Genomic DNA, 13,226 nt, shown 5'->3' on the forward strand with positions numbered 1-13,226 from the left:
GCGCTGTCCACGCGCCCAAATCTGTCTTACAATTGGTTAGAGACCCTCAGACACGCACCTTGAGCCAGCCAGCAATTGGCCACTGCCCAAAGCTCATCTTTAACACTGTAGCCAATTTATTTTATCTCGACCTTGCTCAAGGTTTTGGTTCTACTGCTGTTTTCCTCATCATCTCTAACTCAGGGACGTGTGAAACAGCACAAAGCTCCCTGCGAATTCCTCTCCCACAAAACTGTAAATATTTCTCTTTATTTTTTTGTTACTAGAATCCCATAGTTAACTTTGAACAGCCAGTGCACCTAGAGAAGTGGTTTCCTCGTCAGCTGATCAGAAGCAAAAGAGAAGAAATCCGAGACCTGATCTTGCAACTGTACTTTCAACAGCACAGTGGCAGCAGTAGCTAATAAATTGAATCAGCCAGATTCGATTCACCTGGCAAAGATATTGCTGTATGAAGTAACTGGAACTCTGCTTAGCAGCATTTGGGCTCTTTCTCCTTTGCAAGGAAGAAAAAAATTACCACAAGAAGTATTTTGTTTGTTTGTTGTATATTTATTTAAAGAATTATTTTAATTTGGATGCAGTTGTGGGGTGAAAAGAGAATGTTGTAGATAAGTGTAAATATGTAAGTTAAAGCTAATACATGTAAGTTGTTAACTGATTTTTTTACTTGGAGTATGAAAATGTGTACAGGTATGTGCCACAAAGATGTAAAAATATTTTGATCTTTTGGAGCCTGTTCTTTGTAATTCTACATAAACATAACTTAGAGCTGGATGAGCATGTAGAAGTCAGGCCTGAAGACAGGATTTTGACCCTATTATACCGTGTCTCTACTTTGCAGTTCATACAGATAGAATGAATACTATGTATTGTTTTAATTTAAGTATCTAATATGGACTCTTTATAGAGATGTATTTTTTTTAGTTTGGTTTCTGATTACATACAGAAATAGTCTGAATGTTTCAGAATATTCTGCTGAGATTTGAGACTGCTGGGTTTTGATTTTTTTTTCCTCCCTAAGCATTTTCATCATAAAAATTTATTTCAGTGAGTTGAAGACATTTGCTTGAGAGTGAGTTTTGAAATCTTTTAAAGTCAGAAGTAGACTCTTCTGAGTGTCTTCTGTGATTTTTTTTTCAAATTTTAGAAATTCTGCTCTCAAAGTACATGCTGGTACAATACATGTAGGCAATAGTTTTTACTCCTATTTGCCTTATTTTTGGGAATTATCCCTGTGAATATTAAAGCATCATTTGCATTAAAAAGGCAAGTAGATTGTGGCTCAATAAGTTTGAGATATTTTACTGAAATCCTGTTTTTATTTAGAAAGGACATTATTATATATAATGCCTTGAAGACATTACATTTATATATTAGACAAACAGGATTTATACTGTGCTCAGGAGAATTGAGTAAAGATGCCCAAATGTTCAAGTGTTTGAACTCAGGACTTGATTTGATAAACTAGCACAAGTTTATCATGGTCTAAATATAGACTTATGTAGTTTTTCTCAGACAGTGATCATGGAAAACTTTAATAACATTTTGATATGTGCACGCTTTTTTTCTGTAGTTACTACATGATAGAAGGTGGCTGTTTTAAGAGGATGCTTTCTCCTGTTCCTCACTGTAACTTTGTGTCATAGTAACCTTCAGAAGAAGCATGTTGCAGAGAACCACCAAAACCACCTTGTGTTATAAGCATATGTGTAAAACCAGGGATGTTAAAAGCTTGGAGGTAGGCTAGAGAGTAAAAATAAAAATTTAGGGCAACCCAAAGGTGTGGACAATTTTATGGTATCACAGAATTCTCAGGGCCCCTTCCCTCACACCAACTCTGATACCTAGCATTTGGAAAATCCAGTCATTATTTGAAGTTCTGTTCTGTCATCCAAAAAAAAACCAACAAAAAACAACATTGTTTCTCAAACCAGGAAACATGCTTTCTGGAGAATAGAGACAATTTTAAAACCTAATTTGCTGAGTGCAGTTACTTTATGTATAACTGTGGGCAGCCTTGTGTTTTTGACTTTGTTTTTGCTTTAATTCTGTATCCTTATCACTACCCTCCACCAATATCTATCCCTCTCATCCCAGAGTTTTTGTGACTTTGATCCCATAAATCTCACCACCACCATTACTTACATGGATAATCTTTGTATTTATTGTAAGAGATAAACGATAAAATGCAGAAATGTGTACCCTTTCTCTACACCTTTTCAATTGATGAATATATTAAATGTTCCCTTACTACAAATACTTTGGACTTTTCTTATGGTATAATTAGTTTATATCATAAAGCAATATTTGTTCTCTTTTAGATTGACTGGTTTATAGATATTTAAAAACAAGAGTTATGTATAAACTTTTCTAAATTGATTTTGTAACAGTAAAGGATTGCCTTTGTAGATTGATGTTAGATATGTGCTATGCGAATGCCAATACATTTGATATTAAAATCTCCAGAAGTTGCTGAACATGACTGTCACCCATTCTTTTCCCTTCTGCCACAAATAACTGGTGAGCTAAGCATAAGATGGTCCATCTTACTGCATTTAAGGTATGTACTTAGCATGTCTTTCTTAATTCAAATTTGTTTCAAAGTGATTATTTGTTCTGCAGTCCTTAAAAAGGCACACAACTAGTTCACAGCATCTATGGCAAGCAAGTCTGCTTTTTGGCTTGTCAGACATACAGTTTTCTGTAGTTGGGCTTAACAGTATTGACAGCCTGAATGACTAGTTGGGGAAATGCCTGGATCCAAAAGCGTCAGCCCACCTTGTTCCAGCCATAAGCATTTAACAGATAATGTGGTGAATACTAGAAGTGTTTGTGACAAGTCATACTCCATGTGCCTTTGTTGGTGTTTTTTTTTGTTTGTTTGTGATTTTTTGTTTGTTTTTGTTTGTTTCTTTGTTTCTTTTTAATTGCCAGAACTCTCTAGAGATAACTTCTAGCAGTGCTCTTTTATGTAGAGTACTGGACAGACTCAGGGCTCTTTGTGCACATCTTCTGTGTCTCCGTTTCCTTTATCAATCCCTGTTTAACTGAAATGGTAGAGTGGTGTGATACTTAAAAGCAAACCAATCTTTGTAGGGCTCTTTAACGTACACTTTGCAATTTGTTTTCAATTGTACTCATGAAATGTTAAACATAGCTAAAAGAAACTGCCACAATTTGGCTGTGTGGGACCTGAAACTGGCTTCCATAAAGAGATCTGAGTCATGGAGTTTGATTTAGGGTACTGTTGGCAAGCGTGACACAAGAAACAAGGCTGAAGAGAAGTAACTTGTAGGAAATAAATCTTCCAGGAAAAATATATATACAAAAAAAAAAAATCAAGCACTGGAGGACTGAATTATGAAAATTTGAGTGCACTTTAAAAGGTATCTGTCAACTGGCAGGCATAGATTCACAGCAATCTCTCTCCTTTCTGGGACTCTCCTCCTGGGATTTGACCGTGAAGTAAGGTTGCAATACTCAGTAAGTACTATACCTTACAAAATTATGAAGACTCAAAAGTTACAGTGGCAACACTCTTATCTTGGTTGTGACAGGGAATTGTAATATTTCCTCTGGCAACCCCTTCCAAAATAAATAAATAAATAAAATAAAAAGACTCATAGGTTTCTAGATTTAAAAGCAAGAATTGTAGAATGAGACATGGAAGATCTCAAAAGAGTGGAAAATGCTTCTGTTGACGGTCAAATAAAACCAAAACCAACAGCAATAAATCTGTCCAGCAAGATTGAATTGGGAAACACCGAAGATGAGACACAGGCATGGGGATCATCTTTGACTGTTGAACAAGGTAAGATGTATTCACCTGATTCAGAAAAGGAGGAATGCTAGGAATAAGTTTACATTATATATTATGAACAGAGTAAATAATGAAGTGTTAGATTAATTTGGTTGACCTCACTTCATGATTTTTCTGGTCTAAAGACTTTACAATACTAGATGATGGAAGAGGTGGCAGTACGACAAGCCGTGCTGGGCTGATATGCACAGCTGGAAGGCTAGGCAGCCTCGGGCTGTGCTTATTCTTGGGACATGGTTCACCAGAGAGCTTCTGCTACCAGGAACACAAGCAAAAGGCGGTCATGGAGAAATGTTGGCAACAGCAAGCACAGAAACCTAATGAGTGAAAAGACTTAGTCTGACCTGATTGTCTCAGCTAAACTGATCAGGAATTTTGTTGGTGAATCCTGTCAAATACCATGAAGTCAGTTGCTGTAGTGCAGGCACAGGAGACGATTTGTAATCTTGGTGTTACGCTGTTTTCCTGAAAAACGGAGCTTTTAAGCCATCGTGCGACTCTTTGTTAGAAGTACTTCATTAAGGTATACCTTTATGTTGCATTATTTAGCTACAGATGGGTGGATTTAGCTTTTTGAATAAACTGTATTTGAAAAAAAGTAAAATTTATCTACATTATAGCACCGTTATCTTGTAAAGAACTATGAATTGGATAATCACATCTGTTATATATCCTTTTCAGAAATATAAAGTGTCAGAAAATTGGCTTTTTATTATCAGAGGTGCTGACATGACCTTGGTCTTTACTTTCCCCTCTTTTTACCAGCAAGAATGTATATACTTTTCCAAAATACTTTTGAACAGATGCAATCTGGCTGATGGAAATGAAGAATTAAGAATATTCTTATGCAACGTATTACTGCACAGGTTTTAGCCAAATCAAAGGAGGACTTCATTTTTAAGGTTTACTTTGAAAAATTTATTCCAGGAGTTGTTTTGCTTGTTTTAAGAAACTTTAAATGATGATTATGCCTTCTTAGCTATGCATTTTGCTGTCATAAAGGCTTAGAAGGAGATTTGTAGCTGTTGCAAATTCAAATTTCAGTGCTGAAATCAGCATTGAATGTAAAATTGATACCTTGAACTAATATTAAAAAAAAAAAAAGAATTTAAATGTTTAGAATACTTTGTCACGCAGAAGCTGACATAGCCGTACCATGGAAAGCAATTACATTTTGACAGAGAGATAAAGCAGGTAGTTTTTATACTATCCAAATTCTGATTGCATTTGAGTACTTTGTTGATGAAAAAGCCAGCAACACTAAATATGAAAACTCTTCGGGAAAACTTTGTACTGGTTTTCATATTCTTACTCAAGTTCATGCATTCTGAGAATTTTCTCTGAATGGATTAGTTATCATGCTTTCTTGAGATAAGTTACCCTTAGCCTTTGTAAATACGTAAAGTAATTCTAGTCTTGATCATTTGCATTTTCCCAGGGTAATGGAAGCAATGGCAGTCATGACATTGAAAGCACCCCTATCTGCAGAGGATTAAAAAAAGGCTGGTGTGTGTTGCTGAATCCAACATTGTAGTACAGGGACCCAAACTAGCCTCAAAAGTTGCTCTTTTTACCTACAGGTGCTCAGCAGGACCTAGAAACAGTTTATGGACAGGAAAGCAGCATTGTTCCTATGCCTCGCCTCATAGGGACTGTTCAATTTACAGTTTCAGTGTGATGTAGTGTGCATGTACCACTGCTGCCAGTTGTGTAGCTAGCTTAACAGAGCCAGCCAGGGTGAAGAGTGCTGGTTTGATACATCTGAAATGTCTGATTCTAAGAAAACTGTTCGAGGGTGTCAGAACAGCTCAGTGGTTTAACATAAAGTGTAGTTCAGTAGTTTTGTGAAAAAAAGGAAAAGCGTTTTTTTTGGTATTGAAATTATCAGCCAAAGTCTGTTAGATGTCAGAAGACAGAGTGTAAAAGTGTGGTTTTCTTTGATTCCTGTGAGCGTCCTGTTTGTAATGTCGGGGATTATCAGTGTTACCTGAATCGTTAGAGTTCAGCAGAGCAGCCAGAACAGAGGAGTCAGCACTCTATACCTGTGCGAATGCTCAGCAGACCATCATCTGAGAAGCCTTGGGAATACACCTTTGAAATATTTATGCAAAACCACTGCCAAAAAGTCACCTCAGTCAAGCCAGCTGTTAGCTCAGATACATCTGAATGCAGTAACCAGCAAGTTTCAGGTAATGCCATCTAGGAGGCAGCCCTGACACGTTTTTTGTAGTGGTCTGAATGCTGTCTGCCATTGCGGGTTGGCCTCTGTACACGTTTCCACGAGGAGCTGACGCCTGGACAAGAGGGAGCTGAAAGTGCTGCTGCTTTCCTACACCCTGTGTCCTTTCTGCAGCTCTTCTTAACTGATTGTCTCTTCAGGTATCAGCACAAATCTGCTCTTAATGCTCATCTCAGATTATATCTGAACAGAAATGAAAGAGTCGCGATTTGCCCTGATTTTATCCTGGGGGAAGCAGATGTTGTGGGATGCAAAAAACAATGGGGTAGCAGCACAAGATTTCCTAGCATGGACTCAGGCAGCAGGGCTGTGTTACCTCTGTCACCAGCAAAAACCTACGGAAAGATTGCTTCAGTCTTACCCACATAAGCGTCATTGCTAAAGCAAGTTGCTGCATTTTTAGATACATATAATTGTACAAGCAAAAGATAAAGCATACTGAGACCTGCTGGAGAGTAGTGTGCTCACATTGATGTTTTGTGGTCAGCTGGATTTTAAAAACAGACAGAAATTGAAGGGCCAAGGAAGAAACATGGTTAATTAAGTGTGAAAGGTGCTGTCCTTGTTTGGACTGTCTGTTAATGGTATGACAAGCTCTGGTAAAGAGCTTAGCTGGCCAGATTAAAATTAAAAAATTGTCTCAGTCCATCTGCTAGCTCCGAGGTATTTACTTCCATCACCTTTCCTTGTTTCTTCACTGAAGTGCAATACTCTCCTTGAAAAGATCATTCCCAGGATGTCTCATTTTTTACCTAATGTTTTTTCCAAAGATAACTAACTATACGTGACATCAAGACACTTTCAAGACAGGCAATGCTCTTGGTTGTTTCAAGGAGACGTTAAAGACAACAGCTCTTTGCTAAAAGGGATTTTATTTTCATCCTTGCCTATTGGTTTTCGAACACAAATAAGTATGTTTGCCTTCCTTTGGAAAATCTCTCTCTTCCTTTTGGTTTTGGGAATGGTTAAAGGAGATCTTCAAGCAGTTGCAGGTAATGCAGAAATCTTCTTTATATTCTTGTTTTCAAGGTTCTACCTATTATAGCAACATCTAGAAATAAAAATATCTGTGTCTTAATTGAACTGAAGGAGGCTAATACAGAAAAATGTTTGTTCAAATCTGTGCTGTGACACCAGTGTAGATACAGAGTTCTTAGAGTGATTTCCAGAAGAGGTGACTGTTGTTTTAAGAGCAGAATGTAGGTACAGAATGCGAGTTTTCCCAACTTTGAGAGACTTTAATAATGATAAGCAAGTTTTCTATTTGGTGCTTTTTTCTTTAGTAATTTTGTATTAAACAAAAACAAACAAACAAACAAAAACTTCTATCTCCTCTACATAGACAATGAAGATGTGTCAGTTTGGGTAAAGATTGGAGTTTTGCCTTAGTGACCTTGTTTGATGTTCCCTTCTCCCTCCAACATACCATCTGGTGGTGACCTGCTTTAGAGCCGATTATTAATTTAGCATCAAAATAATCATCATCTTTTGGTCATCAAAGTCAAAGGTGGTATTGACTTTGAAGTTGCAGAATGAAGTCATAATCTGTAGGGTGAAAATGCCGTACAATTACTACTGTTCTTTCTGTAATTAATTATTAATTTCAATTCTTTTTCAGTTGTTTTCTGGGGAAACAGTTGAAGCAGGAAGTTTGAATTCACTAATTTCAGATCAGCTGTCTGTGGAGGTTAGATAATTAGGTGGTCAGACTAAAACTAAATAGGCACATTCTCCCCTCAGGTGTAAAGTTTCCTCTGAAGTGATGTGGAACAATTCACATGAGAGGAAATTTTAAAAGAGCTACAAAGCTAAAGCCCTTTTTTTCTTCTCCCACTCCCTCCCCTCCAGTCAAGTAGGCACCTGTTGTATGATGATAGAAGGTGAACTTGCTTGCTGTCAGTTCAGGCAGCTTTCTTAATGCATAGGTTATAAGTGTGGAAAGAATGTATGGAATAAGGGGACTTTTTCATTAATTAATTATGTCTTCCATTCCCTGCCTTGAAACTTTCAAGGACATGCTTATTGACAAGTATAGTCCCACCGGCTTAATCCAAATCGCAAAAGGGAAGTTAAACGCAAAACATTAGCATTCACGGAGCTAGGGCGTGTTATTATTTGATGGGATTCTGTAAAAGAGGTTAAGTTTGTTTATAATAGTACGGTCATATGGATAGCTTTTGGCTCTTTAACAGAAAAAAACAGTTACGTCCTTCAGAGATCAGAGCAATGGCATTAAGATACGTATGATTGCATCTCAGAAATTTATATGTGGTTTCAAATTTACAGCAGAAGAAAAACAAGCTAAAGATGGAAAACAAGCTTCACCAACCCCTCAGCTCAGTGTCTGGCAGTTAGCAAGCCCTTCTCTGCCTCCTGAGTTGAAAAAGATTAATGGGATCGTAGAGGCTGAACAGGTCAACAAGCATTTGCTTTTTCGAAGGAAGCGGTCCATTCTGTTTCCCAGTGGAGTTAAGATCTGCCCTGATGAATCTATTGAACAGGCTATTGCCAACCACCTGAAATACTTCAGACTCAGAGGTAAGTGAGCATGAAGATCATACATCTCTTTGGAAACTGATAGCATTTATTTGTAATAAAAAATAGATGAAGCTTTTAAACATAATGCCATGCGATAAGAAATGCATTGTTACACACACACACAAAAAAACTTCTGTGATAATCTTCCTTATGAGAGCAGTTATGAGCTTTATATATATAAATATATATATATATATATATCACTTTCTGGCTACACTCATATCACTCTCAGTCCCTGAAATCTCAGCTAGCATTTAATAGTTGTTCAACCTTTCTCACAGAACAATTTAAACACTCAGAAAAATGGGCACTAGGTACAAGTTAGCTAAATGGCAAAGCTGATTCTTTTTATTTAGTGTTTTTGCAGGGCTAGTAGAATTCAGAAAGGGATCTTTCAAAAAAAGAGTCAAGTCAGAGACATTGGTCTCTCATGCACATGACTTTTGGCTATGGCTGGCTGTTCTCTTGCCTAGAAAGCCAATCTCATGTGTGTATAACAGAGATGAGGCCTTTATTTCAAGATACAGAAGTTGGTGTGAAAGAGTTCGTTCTGAAAATCTGAAATATTCTCAGTAACAGCCTCTTTCGTGAGCTGGGATATTACAGCAGTGTGATGTTTCTTAACAGTTGTGTCCGACATCATTGGAATAAAGTGCTTTCTGGCATTTGTGCATCTCTGTATAGTAGCATTCAAACACTTTTTTGCATCTTACAATGTTTGCCCTTAATCTATCAGTTAAACAGGGAAGAGCTGCTCTCACTTAAAGGTGGAGGAAACATCTTCAGAGATGTTTTTGCATTTCTAATTAACATTTATTAAAATGTAATAGATGTAGCCTTTTTGTTGTTAAAAAAAAAAAAGAAAAAAGAAAAAGAAAGAAAAAGATCATACCGCCTTTTGTCCACATTGCTGTAATGCTTATGTTACCATACTAATATAACTGATGAAACTGTCATAAAGAGTGGGCTACTAAATCACTTTGACCAATAATTCTACCCTAAATGGCTTGCCTAAGGTCTCCAGCAAAGCTTGAGATGAGGCAGGGTGTTGAGCCTGTAATCTCTGTGTCCCACACCTCCACCTTGAGTGCTGGATCAGCCTTTCTGCTCACTAGATTAATACCTCTCTCTCAGCAGTCACAAGATGAAAGCCATTCTATCACTTCTGGGCTGTGGGAGCCCCATTTGTAGACTTGTCTTTTCAGCACTGGCTGTGGTAATGATGCTACACTCTGAGTGAAAATTCCTCTTTCCAAATAAAGTTCCCGAGGACTATTAGTGTCAGCGTGCTACCATACAGGGACTTAAAGAAACAGTTTTGAGCAAATGGGCTGATTTTTACAGCTCTGGGACATATGTTGTTTATTTGGATTAATGATATTGCATTGCTTTGATCACGTAGGGCCCCTTTTAAAGTTGGGCATGTAAAATTACATCTGGACTAAAGTGACAGAATATGGTGTCTACATTATTACGGAGGTCTGGTTGTGGTCCAGTGCAGAAGCAGCAGATACCTAGCTTCCTCCTTTTATTGCCACTGTCTAGGTATTAGTTTTACTTTGCTCTGGTAAAGTTTCCCTCCAGCAAGAGTATATATGCATCTAGGAGGCCTAGCAAAGTTATTTGAAGTATATTTGAGTCAGTTGGGCTTTTTGTTTTCTTTTTTTCTTTTGAGACACATCTTCTTCCAAGGTCTGTTGGAGATGAGAGGCTTGGCTTCACATAGTTTGAATCATGCATTCTGTATTTCTCCTCCCTTCAGAGCAGTGAAAAACAATTAAAACCAGGAGTTACTGAGTGTCTGTGTAAAAGTAAACATAAAGAATGTATTTGGAGAGCAAAGTGGAATTATGTGGGATCAGAGCCGCATCCAAACAATGAGTTGTGCCCAGCCTGAGCAAGACATTGACACTGATCACGCAGCTTGACAGGCTTTCCAAGCGTCTTGTTTATGTCTGTCCAGTAGCACTCAACTGTTACTTGTTTTGCTCCAAATGAATCCCTGCTAAGTACTTTGACTGCAGTCACCCCTTAATTATATGTGATACAGGAATGTAGGCAAATACCAAGTAAGCAAAAGTCTGAGTGATAGTAAAGAAGAAAAATCTGTAAATTAGGTTGTAAAAGCTTATTTAAAACTGAATGATCATAGGTTGAACCAAAGGTCCACCTAGTCTTTCCTTCTGCTTTCCTACTGGACTTCTGGCTTCCACGGTCCTCAATGACTTCTTGAGCAGAGATGCTTTGTCCACCCTTCGCATGTTAAACTTTTGAAAAAGATCTCCGCAGGAGAGAGCTTTAATTAGCAACAAGTTAGGCAAGGCCTGGTTCAAGCAACCTGTCATCTTCATTCTGTTAGCAGCAATACACTGCATCAGAACTATTTGGTTAATCACATCCTGAGTAAGTGCACCTGAGGTGACAGTTGATGGTGCTGTTATTTTCATACAGTCACAGAACGGTTTGGGTTGGAAGGGACTTCAAAGCCCATCTGGTTCCAACCCCCTGCCACAGGCAGGGACCCCTCCCGCCAGAGCAGGTTGCCCAAAGCCCCATCCGACCTGGCCTTGAACACCTCCAGGGATGGGGCATCCACAGCTTCTCTGGATAGCCTGTTCCAATGCCCCACCACCCTCACAGTGAAGAATTTCTTCTGATCTAAATCTCCCCTTTTAGTTAAAAGCCATTACCCCTTGTCCTATCACTACACTCCCTGACAAGGAGTCCTTTCCCAGCTTTCCTGCAGGCCCCCGTTAGGCACTGGAAGGCCGCTACAAGGTCTCCCCGGAGCCTTCTCTTCTCCAGGCTGAACAACCCCAACTCCCTCAGCCTGTCTTCACGGGAGAGGTGCTCCAGCCCTCTGAGCATCTTCATGGCCCTCCTCTGGACCTGCTCCAACAGTTCTATCTCTTTCTTATGCTGGGGGCCCTAGATCCGACCACAGCACTCTTGGTGGGGTCTCAGAGCAGAGCAGAGGGGGACGATCACCTCCCTCACCCATAAACTTGCTGAGGGTGTGCTCAATCCCACTGTCCATGTCACTGGCAAAGGTGTTAAACAGCGCCTGTCACAAACCGACCCCTGAGGAACTCCACTCATCGCTGGTCTCCACCTGGACATGGAGCCATTGCCTGTGAGTCTTGGAGTGTGAGCAGCCCACCAATTCCTTACCCCTGAGTTGTCCATCTGTCAAATTCACATCTCTTCATTTTAGAGACACGGATGTCATGTGGGACAGTGTCAAATACTGTGCACAAGTCCAGATAGACAGTAAAGCTGTTTGCTGAGTGTTGTCGAATTATATACCAGCTTTTTCTTGAAAATACATTTTTCCTAGTTAGCTAAATCAGTACAGTGATTAAAAAAATAAGACGGACTTTGTTTGCACTGTCAACAAAATAGTCCTAGGCAAAAGTGTGGTCACAGTTTGGCTCTTAAGGACCAGCTAGTATTGGTGATTAGAAAAACAACCCTGCAGGGGGATAAGTATGATGGTACACAGAATCTATTGATTTTTCCAACCTCAGTCTGCATATTTAGAATCTTCTTTTTGTTCTGTACCCGTTGAGGTAAGGAATGACTTCAATATCCCATACTTTCTCTGAGAAGGTGTTTTTCTCTGAAAGTATGGTTTTAATAAAATCTATTCTTTCCTTAGTTTTATTATCAACAACAACAACAACAAAAAGGGTGGCTATCATCGAAGGAACTGTTCTTTTTTATTTTGACATAAGAGCTTGTTAGGGGAAAAAAAAGATTTGCATGTGCTGGTTATCCGGGGTACATTTGTTCTGTCTACCTTAGAAGGAAACAGGTGGAAATATAATTATCTAGCTGTAGCTCATAGCTTTATTTACTTTTGCTAGCTTGCTAAAACCTTTATTAGTGTTAGAGACTGACGAACATTTCTGTCATAGGCTTTAAGCCAAGTGCTTACGCCATATAGCTGTATGCTTAGCAGCATACGCCTTCTTTTCAGCCTACAACGTCTGGATTTTTTTAGCCTTAAAAAAAGCAAGATGCAACAATATATAATAAATCATTAATTCCTTTTGAATTGTAGCAATGTTATTGTTGCTGCTGGAAGAATCGTGTCAATCTAGCGGTGGTTGGTAGCTGGACTATTGTGATGACCACAAAGTGTGTCCGACAGGCAGCTGGAGGTTTCATAAATCAGAGTTAGTGCAAGTCTAACAGTGTGGATTTCAGATACTGAGTGTGCTTTGTATGGTAATGTTGAGTTTGAATGATGGTTTTTACTGCTCACAGGGAGATAGTGGCTCAATCCTCTGTTAAATAAAAATTATTATATGAAAGATAGCCATACTTCCTCAGGCCAAAAGCCTGTCTGTTCCACTCCTGGCTATGGGATTGACCGACCAGTCACCTGACTGTCCATTTCCTTTGGTATAAGTTGCCAGTAGATGTCTGAGGATTTTAATAGACTTGGAAACCAGATTTAGTGGTAAAAGAGAAACAAGATAAGAATTGTGAGGTTGCATGGCTTGTGCTGTTATCCCCACCCTGTGTGGTAAAACAAAGGATGTTGGGTTTTGGCACCGTGGTTCAGAGTTAACACTGCTGCTGTTCTGGACATGTCTGAGATGGGACTACTCTGGTGGCTAC

At 38.8% G+C, this 13,226-nt stretch overlaps 2 protein-coding genes across 13 annotated transcripts in view; both read left to right on the forward strand.

Moving 5' to 3' along the window:
* The window catches only part of SENP7 (SUMO specific peptidase 7), a 54,961-nt gene extending 52,481 nt beyond the window's left edge, over window positions 1-2,480 (forward strand). For all 12 annotated transcript variants that reach the window (XM_067002848.1, XM_067002863.1, XM_048057998.2 and 9 more), the window contains one exon: window positions 267-2,480. In XM_067002848.1, coding sequence (XP_066858949.1) covers window positions 267-404 — 138 coding nt within the window. In that variant the 3' untranslated portion in view covers window positions 405-2,480. The remainder of the gene's footprint in view (window positions 1-266) is intronic.
* Window positions 2,481-7,984: 5,504 nt separating this feature from the next.
* The window catches only part of IMPG2 (interphotoreceptor matrix proteoglycan 2), a 53,462-nt gene continuing 48,220 nt past the window's right edge, over window positions 7,985-13,226 (forward strand). The window contains exon 1 of the mRNA XM_067002828.1: window positions 7,985-8,600. Within this exon, the coding sequence (XP_066858929.1) occupies window positions 8,306-8,600 (295 nt within the window). The 5' untranslated portion in view covers window positions 7,985-8,305. The remainder of the gene's footprint in view (window positions 8,601-13,226) is intronic.

Source organism: Anser cygnoides, chromosome 1, assembly GCF_040182565.1.
Source record: "Anser cygnoides isolate HZ-2024a breed goose chromosome 1, Taihu_goose_T2T_genome, whole genome shotgun sequence".
Classification (NCBI taxonomy): domain Eukaryota; kingdom Metazoa; phylum Chordata; class Aves; order Anseriformes; family Anatidae; genus Anser; species Anser cygnoides.